The sequence below is a fragment of the Pipistrellus hanaki genome (assembly GCF_964339955.1).
Source record: "Pipistrellus hanaki genome assembly, chromosome: 4".
Taxonomy (NCBI): domain Eukaryota; kingdom Metazoa; phylum Chordata; class Mammalia; order Chiroptera; family Vespertilionidae; genus Pipistrellus; species Pipistrellus hanaki.
In genome coordinates, this window is record NC_140506.1 from 5237786 (window position 1) to 5256330 (window position 18545).

Here is an 18545-nt window from a genome sequence, read left to right on the forward strand (position 1 = left end):
TCACAAGAAATTTACTAAATAGGTGTTTTCAGACATTTCCTTGCTGGCGTCCGAAGATTTTGCTTAGGCATAGGATGCAGAGTGCAGTGCACAAGGCAGACAGGATGGCGCTGCAGTGAGGAGTGGAGAGGAAGCCGGGGCCTGTCAGCTCGGTTTCTAACTTGAGCCTTGGAGGTGACCTCGGTGGAAATCTGGGGCTCCCGGGAGCCCACTGCCTAAGCCGCGGCTCTCAGCGTTGGCTTAGTGTGCACCATTGGGCACTTTGACCGGAGTCCAGGCTGGGTTAGGTTTCACACGAGGCAGAAAATGGCCATCCTTTTAGCTCCGTGCTGGTAAGATGGAGCTGCCCAGTGCCCTGGGAGATGAATACAAGTCCTTACAGGTTGTAACGGAGTCTGTACCGGAAGGAAGCAAAGCGGCCTCGGCCATACACGCCATTACCAGAACCCCACTTTCTGTCCCCTCGTGGCGTTTCCTCAGTCCCAGGCTCACAAGCCTACAGCTTTTGACGTTCATTCATCTGAACCTGAGCTGTGGACCCGCATCTGTGTGGCCTGCCCCTTCACTGAACACACACCACATAGCAATCTCACTTTTAGTGGCGTTTTCTCTGCTGCCATCCTAATCAAAGTTCCAAATAGTAGGGTCTGGATTACTGACAAACGCTTCTGACTAACTGGGCGCCTACTCTCCATCACTCGCCCTCCTCCTCACCTCGCCTGCATGCTCCTTACACCAGCTGTCCTCCCAACTCCTCCAGCGTTCTCGTTGCTGCTGCCCAGATCTTCCCAAACTTCCCGCCGCCAGCTGCATTTCCAGAGATGGGAAGTTCTCGATAGTCTGACCCTGATCTCTTTTGAGCTCTGCACCTCACTCCTCTCCTCCCAGGTCCTCTGGTCTGGCTGTTGGTTCGCTCCAACATGCCCAGTGCATTTCCCTTTCTATGTTTTTGTGCTTAGCCCATTCTGCTCATCAAAAACAACCTTCTCTCTCTTCTGAGCTTTCCCCATTCAGATTCATTCTTCTTAAAGACCCCTCAACCACCTCACTCTAAATCAGTCTTTTAGTGCTGTTTGGCTTTTCACTTTTAAAAAAAATCTTTCAAAAAAGTCAATCTTCCTGCGTTTTTGACTGTCAGGTGTGTTGGGGACTTACAAGAATAACCCCCCTGTCGTAGGAAGCTTTCTGTCTCCCAGAGCAGCGAGAGTAGACTGCTGAGTCAATGTGCTCAGCTTGCTTGTTTTCTCCCTACCAGGGCCTTTGGGAGATGGGAAGCTCTAATATATGAATGGCATCTAACAAATACTGGTTACTTTTATTAATTGAATTTCCAATGTTCACACCGGAGGAATGTTTTAAGGTATATACATGGCAAACTACTTGTAATTCTTCCAACATCCATATCATTATGTAAACGAAGCCACAGAGACATAACAAAAATGCCCTATTTACAAGTGTGCTGGGGAAGTTGAGGGTCAGTGTGTTGCTGCTTTGGTTGTGACTGTCATGAAGGAAAGCTGGAAGGACGATGCTCAGGCACTGCTGAGATCTGTGCACTTCACACAAGTCTGAAGAACTTGAGCCCCTCGCTGGAGACCCTGATTCTGGGGGGGATGGACAAAAACCGGGTCACACCACAGCTCCAGCCCGACTGTCATTCATTAACCAGGCGCCGCGGAAGCCAGCGCCGACCGTGTCTCAGCCTTGTCAGAAGTAGAGCGTGCACAGGGCACACTGATAGGTTGTTGTGCATGTCATGTTCCTGACACGGGTGTTTCCCTTCGAACAGGTCGTGGCGGCCGGGTGGGGACCCACGGCGGCACCCTGTCCTCATACATCGTGAAGAACATCGCTTTGGACAAGACGGACGACAGCAATCCCCGGGAGGCCATCCTGCGCCACGCCAAGGCCGCGGAGGACAACCCGTACTGGGTCTCCCCAGCCTATTCCAAGTAAGAACAGCCTTCACGTGGGCAAGTCCTTAGCTTACCGCCCTGGGAAGGACAGCGCTGCTCTGAGGTTCTAACGCCTCCATTTCGTGTTTTATCCTGGAGCCTGAAAACCAGGCCAGGCACCCATCGTTCTGAAATCCGGGCATCTGTGTGTCTTGGGATTCTAACGTGGTGAATTGTCAAACCAGGCCCGTTCTGCCAGATTACAGCCCAGTGTAAACCCATTAATTATGTGCAGTCCATTCCGCCTGTGATAGAACAATCACTGCCTGTGTGCGGTATCTGAATTGAGGAGGGAAAGCAAACGCAGGGGAGGAGCTCTCGGCCTGTTATTAGACTGCCTTTCATGTGTGGAGCGGTCCCTGTGAGTAACCCTGACACACAGCGGAGAGCCTGCCTGCTCAGTTCCCTTACATGGCCCAGCATGGGTGAGCATGCAGTGTCCCTTAAAGCAACGGAACCAGCTACACTTACATGAAAGAAAAGCACTAGCGTAGAATTGGGCCTTTAAACTTTTTTATTTTACACTCACAAAGTTGCAAAGACAGTACAAGTATTCATGTATGCTCTCACCCAGCTTCCTCTAATGTGAACACCCTACGTAACCAAAGTACAGTTAACTAGCACAATACAGATTGAGATTGGTACGATACCGATAAGTAAGCTCAGGACCCTACTTTATCTTCCCGCTAATATCCTACCGAGGGTCCCAGCTGCATTTAGTTGTTACTTCTTAGTCTCCTCCAGTCCCACAGAGCCTCAGCCTGTCTGTCTCTCATGGCCTTGACACTTCCCGTAGACACCAGGCTGTTAGTTTGTACACTTTCTCTCAGTTTGTCCGCTGTTTTATCATGATTGGAACGAAACTGTGCATTTTTGGCAAAAGCAACACAAGGGGGTGTATCGTTCTCAGGGCATCGTATCAGGCCTCCTGTCAGTCACCGTGTCTTCTGGCGGGTGATGCCAACTGTGCCTGCATGGCTGAGTGACGTGTCCTCGGGCTCTCCACGTCAGGCTACTGCTACGTTTTGAATTAATAATTTAGTGGGGGAGATATTTTAATTCGATGCACATCCTATCTCTCCTTAAACTCTGCGCTCTCTTTATCATCCATCCATGTTTGCCTGCAGCAACGATTGCTGTGGTGTTTGCCCAGTGGTAACTTTCTAGTTCCCGCTTTTCTTCTGCATTTATTAATAGGAATTCTCCTGAAAGCAAGAATTGTCCTTTCCACATTTACTCCTTTTTTTCCAGGTACTAATTATACCGGTATCGACTTTATCACCTGGGTTAAAAGCCAATATTGCTGTTTAGTTTTTGCGCACATTGTTCCAGCTTTGGCCAATGGATTCTCCTTCGGAATGGCTCCTTCTTCCTACCCAGGCCCCTGGGTTTTGTGAGCACTTTCCTACTTTCTGGCACCACAAGATGTCCCAGGTCATCCTCGTCTTTCTCGCCTCGGTCTTAGAATGAGCCCCTTCTCCAGGCAGCCTGGTTCCCAAAAGTGGTGCTAGCTATCCTCATTGCTGCCGGAATGCCATTGCCTCTAGGCCCTCTCAGCTGGCAAAGCTTGGGAACACGTGTATGTACACGAACCTACACATACACACATATATGTTTCTGTGCACACAGAAGCCCCAAGATCGCAGTTAACAGTGAAGCACAACCAGAAATGGACTGTGATCTCTGCTCAGACACCCTTTGCTGCTGCCACATGGTGCTCCCTTCTCCTTCCTCCCCCCAGTCTTGCCACCTGAGGTTTATTGCGTGCTAGCTGAGTTCATGGCACCGTGTGCGTGGCATGCCATGTGTTAGCCAGGGCTGCAGCGTTTTTCTGCTCACCTGCTCGAGTGTACGGGTTACTGCCAAGTGGCAGAGTGCTTGAAGGGAAGCGAATATTTAAAAGGATCCTCTCCTAAAGGTCAGTGTAACTGAGAATGTGTGTCTGGTTGTTTTTCTTCCCTGAAATTGACTTCTGTCAGCGAGGAAATGAAGATTTACTGCATCTCACTTTTTCTCGGAAAAGCACAGCCAGCCTCTCTGCTTGTGCATGGACACACGCACCTTCATCCTGCAGGGATGCTCGCAGGGTCTTTGCACACTTGGCATTTGTCGGCGGAGTGTTTGGGCCTCCTTTCTGGCCCTGGCGGGGTGACAGCGTGGGAGTTTGAGACACAGCAGGTCACAGAGGACTCTTGGTCAGTCACACACGGCAGATTCGATTACGGTTTCTTGTTGAAAGCTGCTGCTGGAGGGAGGGGGAGAGGGCTGGCTGGGGAGAGGGCAGGTATAGACCAGGCCTGCGATTCGCTTACCTCACATCGGGCTGTGTGCGGGAGCCTGGCCCGCCAGCCCTGACAGCTTGACAGCTCTGTCAGCGGGGCCTCTTCCTGCCAGAGGAGCCGCCCTCATAGCCGGTTCAATCCTTTCATGTGCCCCGAGCGTGCTTGCTCTGACACAGGATCTGCGGATATGTGGATATCAAATACCATCCCCCCACAGGGGCGCATTCGCAGTCAGTATTGAAAGAGGCCGCTCTCGGAGTGCATGAAGCTTTATTTGTGTCAGCAACAGACACAGGGAAGCGTGACTTGCTCCTGAGTTACTCTTTGGTGACCCATCATCACGGCCCACGCCCTGTGTGGAACCAGCGTTTCTCCAAGAGGGTCTGTGGGCCCGCTGTGTTGGAGACGAGGGTGGGCATAGAGAGGTTGAAAATGCAGGTTTCTAGATCCCGCCCCAACAAGCTCAGTCTGTGCACTGGGGCTGGGGATTTGCATCCTATGGTGTTTATTCTGCCCACGTAAGTGTTGTAATAATACAAAAGTAATCCTTCAGATCAGACCACAGATGATTTGCACTTAAGAAAATTCAAACATCCATAATATTAGATTATTTTGGTTATAAAGATTCATACTGAAGACATATTACATAACAAAAGTATTTCCCTCAGGGTTTAAAAAAATAGCAAGCGCCTATATTATATTTAATATAGAAATTATTTTATTGAATATATTTTAAATATAACTTTTAAAAAATATACATATATGGAGGAACAGGTGATAACCAAAGCAAGGTAAGTAATAGTAATAATGACATTTTATATACTTCACCATATCAGGCTTGTTTAGAAAGGTTACCTATCCTTCATTGAATCCTCACAGCAGTCCAATGAGGTAAGCGACATTATTGTCCCCATTTTACAGATGAGGACATTGAGGCTTCTAACCTGATCAAAGCTACATAGGTTGCAGGTGACAGCCCTGGAATTTGACACAGTGGTCTGGCTTCTGAGTCAAACTTCTGCGTTTGACACCGCAGTGCACGGCCTCTCATCAAAAAGCAACCGAGAATACTCACAGGAAAAGTGAGCAGTAGTGACACCAGAAAGGTTGCTGTCGGCCATCCTGGTCTAGGAAGCAGAAGTGCTGGGCTGCTTCTGCTGAGAATTGCTTACCTTCGCCAAGACCATTTCCCGTCCCGGAAGGGAGAGCGTAGGGCTACCGTACTGCCAGCTTTCATACGTGTTTCCAAATGGAAATGTGGCGCACACAGTTACATGCTTTATAAATGTGAGCTTAGGGAGGGCACCGAGATACCCAGGCGGTCTCAGTGTGCTCTTCAAGGATTTAATCATTCTAATTTTTTTAAAATCCACTTTGTGGTAAGGTGGCTAACAATGATTTTAGAAGGTTCTTTTGTTTTTCTTTCTCTCTCTTTTCCCTTCACGCCCACCCCTTTTTGTTCCAGTTTCCGCGGGTTTCATATAAGTCCCTTTCTCCATCCTCATCCAGTCTTTGACTCTCATAGAGATAGTTGTGATTTAGTTTGTCCTATTTAATGAGTCTGGGATAAGTTTATCTATTTTCCAAAATGTTATTGTCTGTTTCCTGAAGAAAATAGGGTTTTCTTGTTGTTTTAATTTTTAACCTAGAAACATCTTGTTACCTTTCATGTGCCCCTCATATGTTTTTTAAGAACGGTCTTTGATTAGCTCTTCACCAGAAAGAAGGGACCATTTCAAGTGGAATCTTTTGGTCAAAGTCTTATTGAGTCTTAATAATTCTGTGATTGTGAGGGTCGGGTCAGAGTGCATCTGGACTGTGTTCATTCTAACAGGGTTAACAAGTGTGTCCGATTGTCAAGTCATGGCTGTAATTGGCTTTGGCTTTGAGGTTTTCCTTTATAATAAACAATGGGCCACGAGCCAAAGAAGCTTGTGGTTTGTGCTCACATACTGGTGACTAGATATTACAAGGGATTTCCCCTCATACCCATTTTATTGCCCTGGAGCTCAGGGTAGCTTTCTGGGTGAATCATATCAGAAGAAAGTCCCTGATTAAAAGGAGCCTGACCCGGGGACCTTTCACTGCAGCTGCCAACACTGGCGGCTTCCCTGTGGCCTGCGCGCAGAGGCGGCATGACGAGGCCCCGCCAGAGCTCAGTCCCAGAGCAGGCAGCCCTGGCACACTGTGGGGCCCTCGCACAAACAGGCCCGCGAGTGCCCTTCTGTTCTACACGAAGCTCCTTTGGGGTGGCACTGCAGGCGCCGGGCTCTCCCGGGCTTCTGTCCCCTTTCTGTAGCACACAGCCGCAGAGCCTCGCGTCCTGCAGACCACGCTGAGAACTCAGTTTTTAAGGTGTTCCAAGGGGAAGTTAATTAGCACAATGTACCTGATAATTTATAAAGCTGAGAGAGGCATTCGCTTAAGCTTTATATTTGCATTAGTAGCCCATCTTGCGATCGTGCGTGCAGTAGGCTGCCTGCCGCTTCTGTGGGAGCCACGTGGCTTCCTCGGGAGGTGGAAGCAAGCCACTGGCTCACATGGAGCCCGGAGGGAGTCTGCCATCTTCGTCTTCGCGGCAGATTCTGGCCAGAGTCTGCCATCTTCATCTTCACTGCAGACTCCGGAGCCTGCAGTCTTGTCTTCGCTGTGGCAATCTGCTCCTATAGATCCCTTCGTTCCCCACCCTCCCTCTCATAGCAGGTGTCCTGCCCCGCCTGGCCACTCTGCACCTGGAGCAGCTGGGTGTCCGCCATCTTTAGCCTTCTAATTTGCATGCTCACTCTGATTGGCTGTGGGCATAGCGGAGATAAGGTCAATTTACATGTTTGTCTATTATTCGGTAAGATAGATATGAAATAGTAACTTAGCAAATGCAGAGTTTACCGAAGCTAAAACAAAACAAAGACCCTGCAGCCCTCCTCTGGTTAGTTTATTTAATGGTTAGTGTCTAAAATCATGCTGATATCTAATCTGCTCTTCTTTTCTTGGTAACCCTAGTAAACGAGTTGACATATATAGTCAAGTGAAAAAAGTTTACTATTCAAAATGAGTTAAATTGGAAAACAAGTTTCCCATCAGCCTTCTGTATGTTTTAAGTTTCCGATGAACGGTTCCTGCAGGTTTTATTCCATAAGCCAATCACACAGTAGTCTGGATGAAGCTGATTTCAATAAAGGGGGTCCGCAGCTAGTTGTCAGGAACCGGTGAGCGCCTACAGTGATTACACCATTGCCATTGCTTAATGAAATGCTCCTCCTCTTTTCTTTTTCTTCACTTTGATCCCTCCATAGGCTTTTGTTTTGGGGGCTGAAATAAGCCATCAGGCTGTAACTTTGAATTGATGATTTCCTGTCTCTTGAGAAAGGAAGCATAGAATTCTGCAGGAACTGATTAAATAGAAGGCAGGGAATGGGTAGGTAATGGAAATGCTGTCTTGAAGTAGTGGGATACATTTCCCGTATGTTTTCTTTTAGCAGTTTTATAGTTTTTGCTTTAGGTTCATTCTGAGTAAATTTTTGTATCTGGTGTAAGGTAAGGGCCCACTTTCTTCCTTCATTGTGTATGGATATGCAGTTTTGCAAGCACCATGTATCGAAAGCAGCCTAGTTTTCACACTCAATTTTCCTTACTTGGCCAACAAAACAAGAGAATAGGTAATTGCTGGGAAATTTGGACGCTGGTTTATGCCCTGGTTTTGGCAATTTGGGGAAGGGGTGCATGGGTATATGCAAGTTAAATGTCATGATTTGATATCGCACACACATAATATGGCCATTTTTCTGCGATATTGTTATTCAAAAGTGGAATTTAAAATAAATTTTGTGGGGTTTCACAAAGAGGACCATCCCACCTTCAAACAGGTTAATATCCCCTAAGTTAAAGTAGCCATCGAGGACAGGGGAGTAGGAAGTGTGTGGTTGGAAGTATCAGTGACCATGTTGTGAAAATTTACTCCGTGAATTGTGCTGAGTTCGGTGCTGGAGGGGAAAAGGTATCTCCTTTGAAAAACAAATCTAGTCCTTTTGTCTTGGCTGCCAGGCGGTTCAGTGCCCAGTTTTGTGCTCAGTTACGTACCCTTGAATTCCTTGGTTCTTGACCTTTACCTCACTGGTTTGTCTTGATTTTCCATATACTTTATTGAGGTATAATTTACATACAACAAAACACAAAAAGCACCCATTTCCCGTCCTGACAAATGTATGTGTCTGCATAATCACCACTTCAGTGAAGATGATAGCCTGTTTACATCCTCCAGAATGTTCCATGAGCCTCTTCCAGGTCATTCCTCCACCTCTGCCTTCTTAAAGCTGTGCCCTTTTGTATTTGCCCCAGTCTGCTAGAAATGCTTTCAGAAGTAGGTGGACTGGAAAAGAAGAACTACTATAGTAGTTAACGGAAATTACCTTTTCAAGCTTTACGTTTTCTTCCTGTGATCTTTTGTCCATTTTCTTTCTTTATATCCTAAAAAGCAGCATTGCCACTTCTTAGTACTTAAGTCTCATTACAGCTAAAATCAATGAGCATCGCCAGATATCTGTAGAAGACCGCCTTCTTTTTATTTTCCTCTTAGATTAAATAGCGGATTCAAAGGATTTTTTTTAAACCAGACAAACTTATTCCTCTACGGGTTTGTTCATACCTGCGCAGTCACTGTCTTTTCCAGGAGACTGAGTATGTAACTAGCACCGATTGCATGTCAGAAAGCCTGGGTCCTGCTTTCTAGTAATTCGATATCTCCCAGCCTATGAAAACCTGCAGCTGCCTTTGGGATGGTTAGAGCGTGGCTATTGTTGATGCTGTAACAGTGTCTGGGAGTGACAACAGAAGTTTCTCAACTGGACTGCGTATGGGGACAGCGTGGGCTCTCTAGGTACACGTGTGACGTAATTGGAGAGGTGGGACTGTGACCAGTGTACGCATGGAGAAATGTACGTGGCTCATGTCAGAACAACACCAGGGTGAACATGTATGCTGTGTACTTCTTCCCCAGGATAAGAAACAGCAAGACACAATATAAGGTCTTCACCTGCTCCACTTGCCAAATAAAAGAAGTTATCATTGTTGATATTATATTGACCATTCTGCAATTACCTCATATAACGAATTGGAGTCTAAACAAAGATTTAAGCTAAAATATATCCTCTTCTGATATAATGCTTTCATGTTTCCTTAAACTTTGATAGAGCTGTTTTTAAAAATAAGTCAGCAGTAGCTGACCCAAAGGGGCACAAGTTGCAACCACTTGACTTTTAAAAAAAATCACTTTCAGTGTAAAAAGGGGTGTCATTGGACCAGGTACGATTGCAAAGCACAGAGGGTCCTCATGAAAGGTTGCCAGTCCTACAGTAGGATTCTCAATGATGCTCCCCCAAATGCGTGACCTTCCCACGCATTGATCTGAGTGCTGGAGGGAATGTCTTTTTGTTTGTTTTGCTTGTGCTGGCAGTGCTCAAATTACTATATGTTATCTACTATTTTAAACTCATTAGATAAAATAACTTAACTCAAATTCTCTCATCCATGAGTACTGTTATCAACATGTGTTTGGACTACTTAAGTCTAGGGACAGCCACAGAGCTATAAATAAAGAGCTTGTATATTCTTGCTCGGTGACTGTACTAGTAATCTGTCCTCCCAAATGATTCCAATTAGCCTGAGTTTGAGTGGAGGGAGGTTATGGGTATGCGAGGATCCACTGAACTTGACTCGTTTGTTTTATTCAGGAAAGGGCAGCATCCACAGTTGACCACAAAGGAAACCCTCTGAAAGACTCTGGCTCTTTTCTTGAACATGATTAAGTTTTCATTATTCTTTTCTTTGCCAGAAATGTAACGATTGATATTTCGTAATTGAAGTGTAATTGACTTCCCAAATGTGCCTCCACTCGATGAAAAGAAGAGTCTAATCTAATAACACTTGCCAACTACCTTTTCCTCTTCTCTTTAACTTTCTTTTAGGACTCAGCCCAAAGCCATGTTTGCACAAGTTGAATCTGATGATGAGGAAGCGAAGAATGAGCCAGAATGGAAAAAACGTAAAATCTGAAGAATTGCATATGAGAGCTGTTTGCATGAGGGGGAAGCGAATTGGACAGGTTTTTTTTTTTTTTTTTAATGCAATGAAAAATACATTTTTTTTTAACAGATTTTGTTCTTTGCCTTATTGAACCATTTAAAATATAGGTAGCTACCCTTCCCTAAAATTTAATGCTCATATTTTCTTATCTACAGCTATTAAACTGTATTATAAGTAAATCAGAAACAGATTCTTAACCTATTACCGAGTACTTTAGGTATTTGGAAACTTTATTCAACCATTGGCCTTGTGCAGATTCTCATAACCTGGGGGAAGGGGATGTCCATTGGGATGTACATCTTGGGCAGTCCTAGCAGCGGAATATGGAAACAGACATCAAAGAGTTTGCTACTTCTGTGTAATATCACAACAGTTGTTTACGTAACTGTATAAATAATTAGGCTGCGTTCAGACCAAAGCACTGCCGCACGAGAAAAGAACATGCATCTGGTGACCCTTCTGCAGCAGGGTCTGGTTGGTGGTTAGGTGTTAGGAAGCAGGCTTTGAGTCAGACCCATGTGAGTTCAAGTCCTGCCTCTGCTCCTGCTGTCTGGGTCACTGCCGAAGAGCTGTTCTTCTGGCCTCTGATGATAATCGTACTGCCCTCATAGCTTTGTTAAAAGGATTTGATGAGACTCCTTGTAGAGTGGTTAACATAGAACCTGGCACACAGTAAATATACACTCAATATTTGCTGTTTTAAAACAGAGTAAGGATATCTACGTTGCCTGGTTTTGATCAGTGTTAAGTTGGGTGTAGAAATGCTTTGTAAATGTAAGAGCTATGTAAGGAGAAGGCATTGAGTCATTCTGAAAGACCCTTGTGCTGTAGTGACTAGAAAACTAAAACAAAAGGTGGCAGTTTGTCCAAAGTAATTACGAGCCAATAGAATACAGTCCTGTGGACCGCTTTCCCTCAGACATGGGCAGTCCTGCAGGTCAGAGCATTCCTGCTGGACAGTTCCGGCATTTCATACCCTTCCTCCCGCCTTCTTGCTCTCATTTGTCTAGTGAATTAAATAATTACAAAAGTGAGTGATGATCCAAAGCACATGGTTATGCTTCTATAGGCTTCACATAACACCCCTTCCCCAAAATCTTTTTTAATGTCCAGACACAGCTTTCTTACCTTGGCAGTTCTGGGTAGTATTGGCATCCTTCCGTAGATTAAATCCTAAAAACCATCATTCTCATCTACTATTCTGTCCTTTTTCCTTTGAGCTCCCTCATCCCTTGTCACATAGCTTATAGGTTACAAGAGGAAGAACGAACATTTGCTGAGTACCTACCTACTAGCTGATGACTGCTATTCTGAAGTCTTTACCTGCATTAGCTCACTTCATCTTTACACCCCCCACCCCCCGAGTGGGTACAATTGTTAAACCCACTTTACAGATGAGAATAAAGAGGCTCATGAAAGCAAATAATCTGTCTGAGATCACATTAGGGAGCGCTGTATGAAGACATGCAAGATCCCTAAGCATCAGTAATTAACTGCCCCAAGTTTCCTATTCTTGTGTGAGTACCTTCATCCAAACCAATTACAGACCAATATTTTATTCTAGCTGTTTAGGATTTGTAAATTTATTGCTTCTTGGATAAAATTTCCTGAAAACATTTCATATTTCCCCCTGGCTCAACATAAACACTGCACCATATGGAAGTGTTCCTCTTGTACAGCCAGGAAGTTACAGGGAAGGGTTGGAGGGAGGAGTAAAACTCGATCGTAGAGGGCTTGGCGGAGCCTGCGATAACATAGGGGAGAGAAAAGCAGATTCTGCACGAAGGTGATTTCCTCATCGTGGCCCTTTCCATGCTGGACATGATCTCTCTCACTTGAGAGAGATTTAGAAAAAATTATTTTTCTCCACACAAGATTGGCAAAATACCCATAAGTATTCCAGTCTCGATTTTGGTGAGCGAGGACCTTAGAACCGGGGCTGGGCAAGTAGTGGTGCTCATTTGACCGGTAGTTGCATCACCGAGGCCCTCACACGCCTCGCACCCCTCAGGCCTCATTACCGTGCCTCACACAGCCTCGTAGTTCCCGTCTTGGTCAACTACATCGCTCTTGGCTCAAATAGGGAACCTGGAAGTCATCATAATGACCCCTCCCTTCCCGCTCCCCCTTATTTAATCATTTGCCAGCTTCTATTCATGCTGTCTTCTGAATTTCTTATGTTTGACCTTCATTTCTTTCCCTGCTGCCCTCCCTGTTAGAATTTGGACCCCTTTCATCCCTCCCCAGGAGACGCCCTCCAACTGATCTTCCTGTTTTTCATTTGGTCCTCACCTAATGCATCAGAGTTAGCTTTCTGAAACCCAAACCTATCACATTATCAGTAGTTTGCCTTTTAAAATTTTTTATTTTATTTTTTTGCATGTCACTTAGGACAGTCAAGATTTGGTCTCTCCCTGTCTTTCCTTTCTCGCCTTAACTCCTGCCCCCCCTGCTGATCTTGCACATGGTTCCTAGGTCCAGCCACGTTGAACCAGACAGAACCATGTTTTTTGGTGCCTGAATGCCTTTTCACATGTTGTCCCTTCTTCCTTCCTTGTCTGCCTATTTTTTTTTTTTTTTTAAATATAGGGGCCAGTTCCCCTTCCATGACCCACCCTGGAAGACAGTTGCCCTCTTCTGCCCTCACATTTGCTTACGTATGTACCTCTCCACTGTCGCCTTTTTTTGAGTCACATTACAAATGTGCATATGTACATGCTTGTGGGACGTAGTTTGTGAAACCTAAAGTACACTGGGTTCTGTGAATATTCAATGAATTTGTTTAATGAATGATGGGAACCAGAATTTATTCACGTGTGTAGTCCTAGACCCCTGGCCCTGAGAGAGGGCTTTAAAAGGTGCTCATTCAGCATTTGGCAGAGAGAGCAGAGGAACAGGAGGAAAGGATACAGAGCACCAGATATAGGAAGCATTTCTGCCTCATGTGTGGGCAGGAGGAACACTAATACCTAACCTTGGTTTGTACCCAGGCTGCTTTGCCTTTCTCTGTTGGGATTTAGTCATATCACTGTTGTTACTGTTGTGATGGCTCAGGGAAGCAGCAGGATTGTAGACAGTTGTGTGTGTTTCTGGCATGGACCTAAGCCACCATGACATCTTCAGGCACTCACCTCCTGGCCGAGCTACCAAAGATCAGAGCTCTCTCTAGTGTGGGGGTTTCTGAACCTGAGGGTGTTGCTGAAGCCCCCAAAGTGTGCAGCATACCTTGCTTATGCTCATGTACATATACATTTTCTGTAGAGGATCCATAGCATTAGTTAAAATTCTGGGGTATTGGGTATTATTAGCATGCCTAGCATCTCCCAAGAGGATTATATAGAATTGGGCCATTCAGACTTGAAAACTAAGGCATATTCCCCTCCACTCCCCCCCAACACACACACACACACACACACACACACACACACACACACACAATACACACTACCAAACAAAACAAACTATGAAAAACTCTGACACACTGGTTCCCATTTCATCTTAGGCAGTTAATCTTATTGCTTTGTAGTCAGACCTTAATATTTATCCTTTGAAAGGTTGTTAGCCTTCTGTTCCATAAAAAAGCAGAGGTCACGCCGAAGCCGGTTTGGCTCAGTGGTAGAGCGTCGGTCTGCGGACTGAAAGGTTCCAGGTTCGATTCTGATCAAGGGCATGTACATTGGTTGCGGGCACATCCCCGGTAGGGGGTGTGCAAGAGGCAGCTGGTCGATGTTTCTCTCTCATCGACGTTTCTAGCTCTCTATCTATCTCCCTTCCTTCTGTAAAAAATCAATAAAAATATATTTAAAATAAAAAAAAAGCAGAGGTCATGATCCATGAAGGCAGCATCCTAAGATGGGCACTTGTTTAGGTAATCTAAGTGCAAAATGAGACGTGCTAATTTGAGAAAAGCTTTTCAGAATCAATATGACCATATCAAGTAACGGTGAACCCCTTGGTATTTAATGACCACTGAGTTAGATGTGGTGGGAGGGAGGGAAGGCAACTGGTGCCTGCTTAGATGCTTAGATGTACACACACAGCTGGTCAGTAGCCCTTGAAAGCTGGTGAGCTTCACTCATTCATCAGTCTTCTTGTACATGAGGAGATCAGGAAATGGAGCGTTGTTAACAGACACCTTTTGAAAAGTATCAAATCACCATGACCAGTACTCTTATTTTTCCTTAATATCCTCACCAGAAAACTGAGAGAAGAGCAGGCCAAGAGCAAAGTGCCCAAATATGAGAGATTGTGTGTGTGCGTGCGTGTGTGCATGTGTGTGTTTGTGTGTGTGTGTAGAGATATGTAGGTGGAGAAGGAGCTTTGAGGGCAAAGAGAAGAAAAATTTGCTACTTGAAGTAGTTTTATGGATGAACAGAGTTTATACTGGTGTTTTAAAATTTTAAATTAAAAACATTTTAAAGGTATTTTACATGGCCCCATTTGTGATAATAGTCATTAAAGAAAATTGGGAAAATGTTAACTTCTCATGGTAAATTAAAGATGGCCAAGGTTCTTTGACATAAGAGGATTACCCCTCCCCCCCCTCCCTGGAATCTGAGCAGGCTCTGTGATAGCATGCCCAGTGCTGTGCTCATTATCAGGCCAGGCACTAAGAAACTTGCAGGTTCCACTTCCTTTCTCTTGGAACACTGGTCTTGTCACCCTGGAACCATAAGTAGCCACAGGGAGAGGTCCACTGGGAGGAGAACTGAGGGCCTGGCCAGCAACCCCAACTGAACTCCCAGCTCACGGCCGGCACCGGCGTGTTACTGAGTGCCCGGGGAAAGCAGATCCTTCGGGGCCATTGAGTCACATCAGCTGCTGTTGCATGAAGCAGAGATGAGCCATCCCCTACTGAGCCCTGCCCAAATTGCAGATTAGTGAGAAAAAGAAGTGATATTGCCATTATAAGAAGTTGTGTTGTTTGTGATGCGAAATATATCATAGGAACCACCTAAAGGGCAGAAATCATTCATTCATCCATATACAGACACTGCCAATACTTTACTTCCCATTTTTTTCTTCGATGTATAATTTTGAGATTTATTTACTGTTCTTTTAAAAACAATTATATCTATTAAAATTGTATATTTTTCACTTGTTACACAAACATGTAAATTTTCTACATTATTATAAGCCTCATATAATCTTAGAGGCTACTCAATATAGAAGTAACTCCTATATTAACCATTCTCTTAGAATTGGTTACCAAGGTGGAATTATGGAGGAGTAAAAAGGATGATTCATATTTGCTTTGATAATAGACTTGTTATAATCTTTTAGTTACCTTATCAGTGGATGTGCAGCTGGAGAGGACAAAGATGATTTCGGGAAATATTCCGAGTATACTGGGTTGAATAGTATTCCCTCAAAATTCCTGCCCACTCAGAACCTCAGAAGGAGATCTTATTTGAGCTTTTGTACATGCAATTAGTTAAGTTATAGATGCAGTCATAGTGGAGTAAGGTGGGCTCTAAGTCCCATGGCTGGCGTCCTCATAAGAAGGTCGTGTGAAGACAGAGAGAGACGCACACACCGAGGGAGAAAGACCAGCGAAGATGGAGGCAGATATCGGAGTGATGAAGCTTCTAAGTCAAGGACCTCCAAGGATTGTTGACATCCACAAGAGGCTCCGAGAGGCAAGGAAGGGTCTTTGCCCAGGGCCTGCAGAGGGAACATGGCCGTGTTCACTCCCTGACTGTAGACTTCCAGCCTCCAGAATGCTGAGACTCAGTTTCTGTTGTTTAAGCCCCCCAGTTTGTGAGGCTCCTGGGAACAGATGCAAGCTCCACATGGCCGCACATCACAGCTCATTAAGGGCTCAGGATAAGAAAAGAAACCCACAAGAAGACTCTCAAGGTCCAGCATAGAAGTTTAGAATCCTGTCTCTCCCCCCGCCCCCCCCAACCCCCCAGGCCTTCACTGTCAGTATGGACTTGACTTACTATGGTGGTTACTTTAAGCCACTGAGTTTTGGGGTAATCTGTTGCGCTGCAATAGACAGCTAAAACAGCTTGTACTCTGACTATCGAGGGTGGACTCCTTAAGATTTTGTTCCAGGGCAGTGAGGTCACTTAGCTTTTCTTGGTGGCATGAGAGGACAGATTTTATTCTACAGGATGGACAGGCTGTCAGGAACCGCTGGGACAAACTCAGAGATCATAGCTAGAAGACATCATTGCAATAGTCTTTTTTCCAGTTCTGCCGAGTCAACACAGTTGCTGCCGCTATTTCATTTTCCCTTCAGCTGACTTGGTTGGACATGGTTCCCTGAGCTGCTTGGTCTTATCCCCCATCCTCGGGACAGACAGATGTCCAGCACTGCAGCCTCCTAGTCTCAGGTATCCATGAGGTTAGGACCCCACAGGTAAGTTTTCCTCACAGCTTGTTTTATTCAGGGTCCTCTTTGGCTGAATTGGGATGTTTTTGCTGATTACAGGTCACTTTCAAGTGTGGTGGCTGACAACTGCCTCTCCCCTCAGATCTGCCTGGCAGAGCTGACGGGACCAGATGTCCGGTGCTGCTCCTCAGATCTCTGAACTTGATCAGCCATGGCGAAGGATAAACATCGGAGGAAGGGAGCTTACTGCATTCATTAAGGAGCTTAGTCATTGCTATGGCTGGTGTCTTGGAAGCAGCATGAAATATGAAGTCAGAAGTTTTGGGTTCATGTTTCTCCTTTGCTATTTACTAATTGTGCGAGTTTAGGGAAGTCATATACACTGGGAGCCTCAGTTTCTTCATCAGTAGAATGGGGACAATATTAATCACCCAACCCAGTCTTATATCCAGATGGATGTGATAGAGAGAGAGAGAGAGAATGAGAATGAACTTTACAAGCTATGAAATGTGAATATAGTAGTTGGCTCTTGTAGTTATTTATTATAGTATCTCAGGGAATGTTCGTGAAGGGCATATTCTTAGATAACAAGCCCAAATTCATATTAGCCCCATAAATAAGAACCGCTGTGGGAGAAGATAGGACACTCTGCCCACGGCGGGGGGATTTGATTCTGGGAGTTTGAGAGGTTCTGTCTCCTGGGGAAGTTCCTCAGGCTTTGGTGAAGGTTATCTTAGGTGGACTCTGGCCTGGTTGATTCAGCTTCTCACAAACCCAGCCGGGACCCTGGTCCACCTCCTGCTGGCCTCGCTGTTGGCCATGTGGACTCTGACCCTCCTGGTGCCGGTGGTGACGGCATCAAAACCTCTCCAAATTTAGAAAAATGGGAAAGCGGTCCTCCGCGTTTCTCATAGGCTATTTTGATGCTGCCTTTTCCTTCTTTGCCCCATTTCTCCCCAGCACTAAGAAGTATCGTGTTCACTTCGTTGGGTGCCATGTGGTCTTTCCTTTGACTCCGCTGCCTCTTGTTTATGAAACACAGGGAGTCAACCGTGACAAATGGCCAGCAGCCATCTGCCTCCAAAGGACAGAGACTCTTTTCTTCCCCTTGTTTTGTTTTAAAAATAATAAGGTATTTTTCCTTTGGAGGGGGATTTTTTTTATTATTCAGAGATACATAGCATCGAGAAAAACTCTGAAGCCAGGAGACCTGGGTTCCCACCCCAGATCGGGCAAGTTGAGCTCTCTGGAGCCTCGGCGACTCGGGGGATGTCATGGATGTGAAAGCCCGTTGCAAACGATGAAATGTAATATGGATGTTCTCATCGTGGCTTCTCCTTCCCAGGCCCCCCTCGCAGGGGGAGCGGCTTTTCAGAGACTCCTGGGAATGCTGTATCAGCGCATGTGTGTATTTGATCTGCAACAAGAAGGTCCTGAGGACCCCGTGGCAGATTTATTTCTCATCTCAAAGATGTGCAACCCTGCTTTTGAGATCCGGCCCCTGCCGGCTCAGTGCCCTACAGCCATTGTGGCCCCACCTACAAGTTTAAGACTAGACTAGAGTTGGCCCTGAGTCTCCTGCTGATCCACCCCAGTGGCCATGGGTCTTATTCCATCCAGCTCCAAGGCTTGCTGGACCCCACAGGGTGACTATCTCTTTTGCCAGACGGTGTGGGCTGTGGGCCAGATGTGTGGCCCTAGCCAGCTGTGTGCGTGGATTCACGTGCATCCTCCAGGACCTTTGTCATTAGGAACAGTCCGAATCAATGAATGCTATTCTCATAATTTGTGTGTAGTTGGCTTCCCCCCCTTCTCTGAGGGTCACATGGGAAGACAGGACAGCACATGCAAATGTCACTGCTTTATCTCTGAAGGTGTCGGCAAGCTGTC

General features: G+C 45.7%; 1 protein-coding gene across 1 annotated transcript in view; it reads left to right on the plus strand.

The window, feature by feature from the left end:
- The window catches only part of WDR70 (WD repeat domain 70), a 157977-nt gene extending 147601 nt beyond the window's left edge, over positions 1-10376 (plus strand). Inside the window, exons 17-18 of the mRNA XM_084880581.1 lie at positions 1790-1952; positions 10198-10376. Coding sequence (XP_084736707.1) covers positions 1790-1952; positions 10198-10285 — 251 coding nt within the window. The 3' untranslated portion in view covers positions 10286-10376. The remainder of the gene's footprint in view (positions 1-1789; positions 1953-10197) is intronic.
- Positions 10377-18545: the final 8169 nt, after the last annotated feature.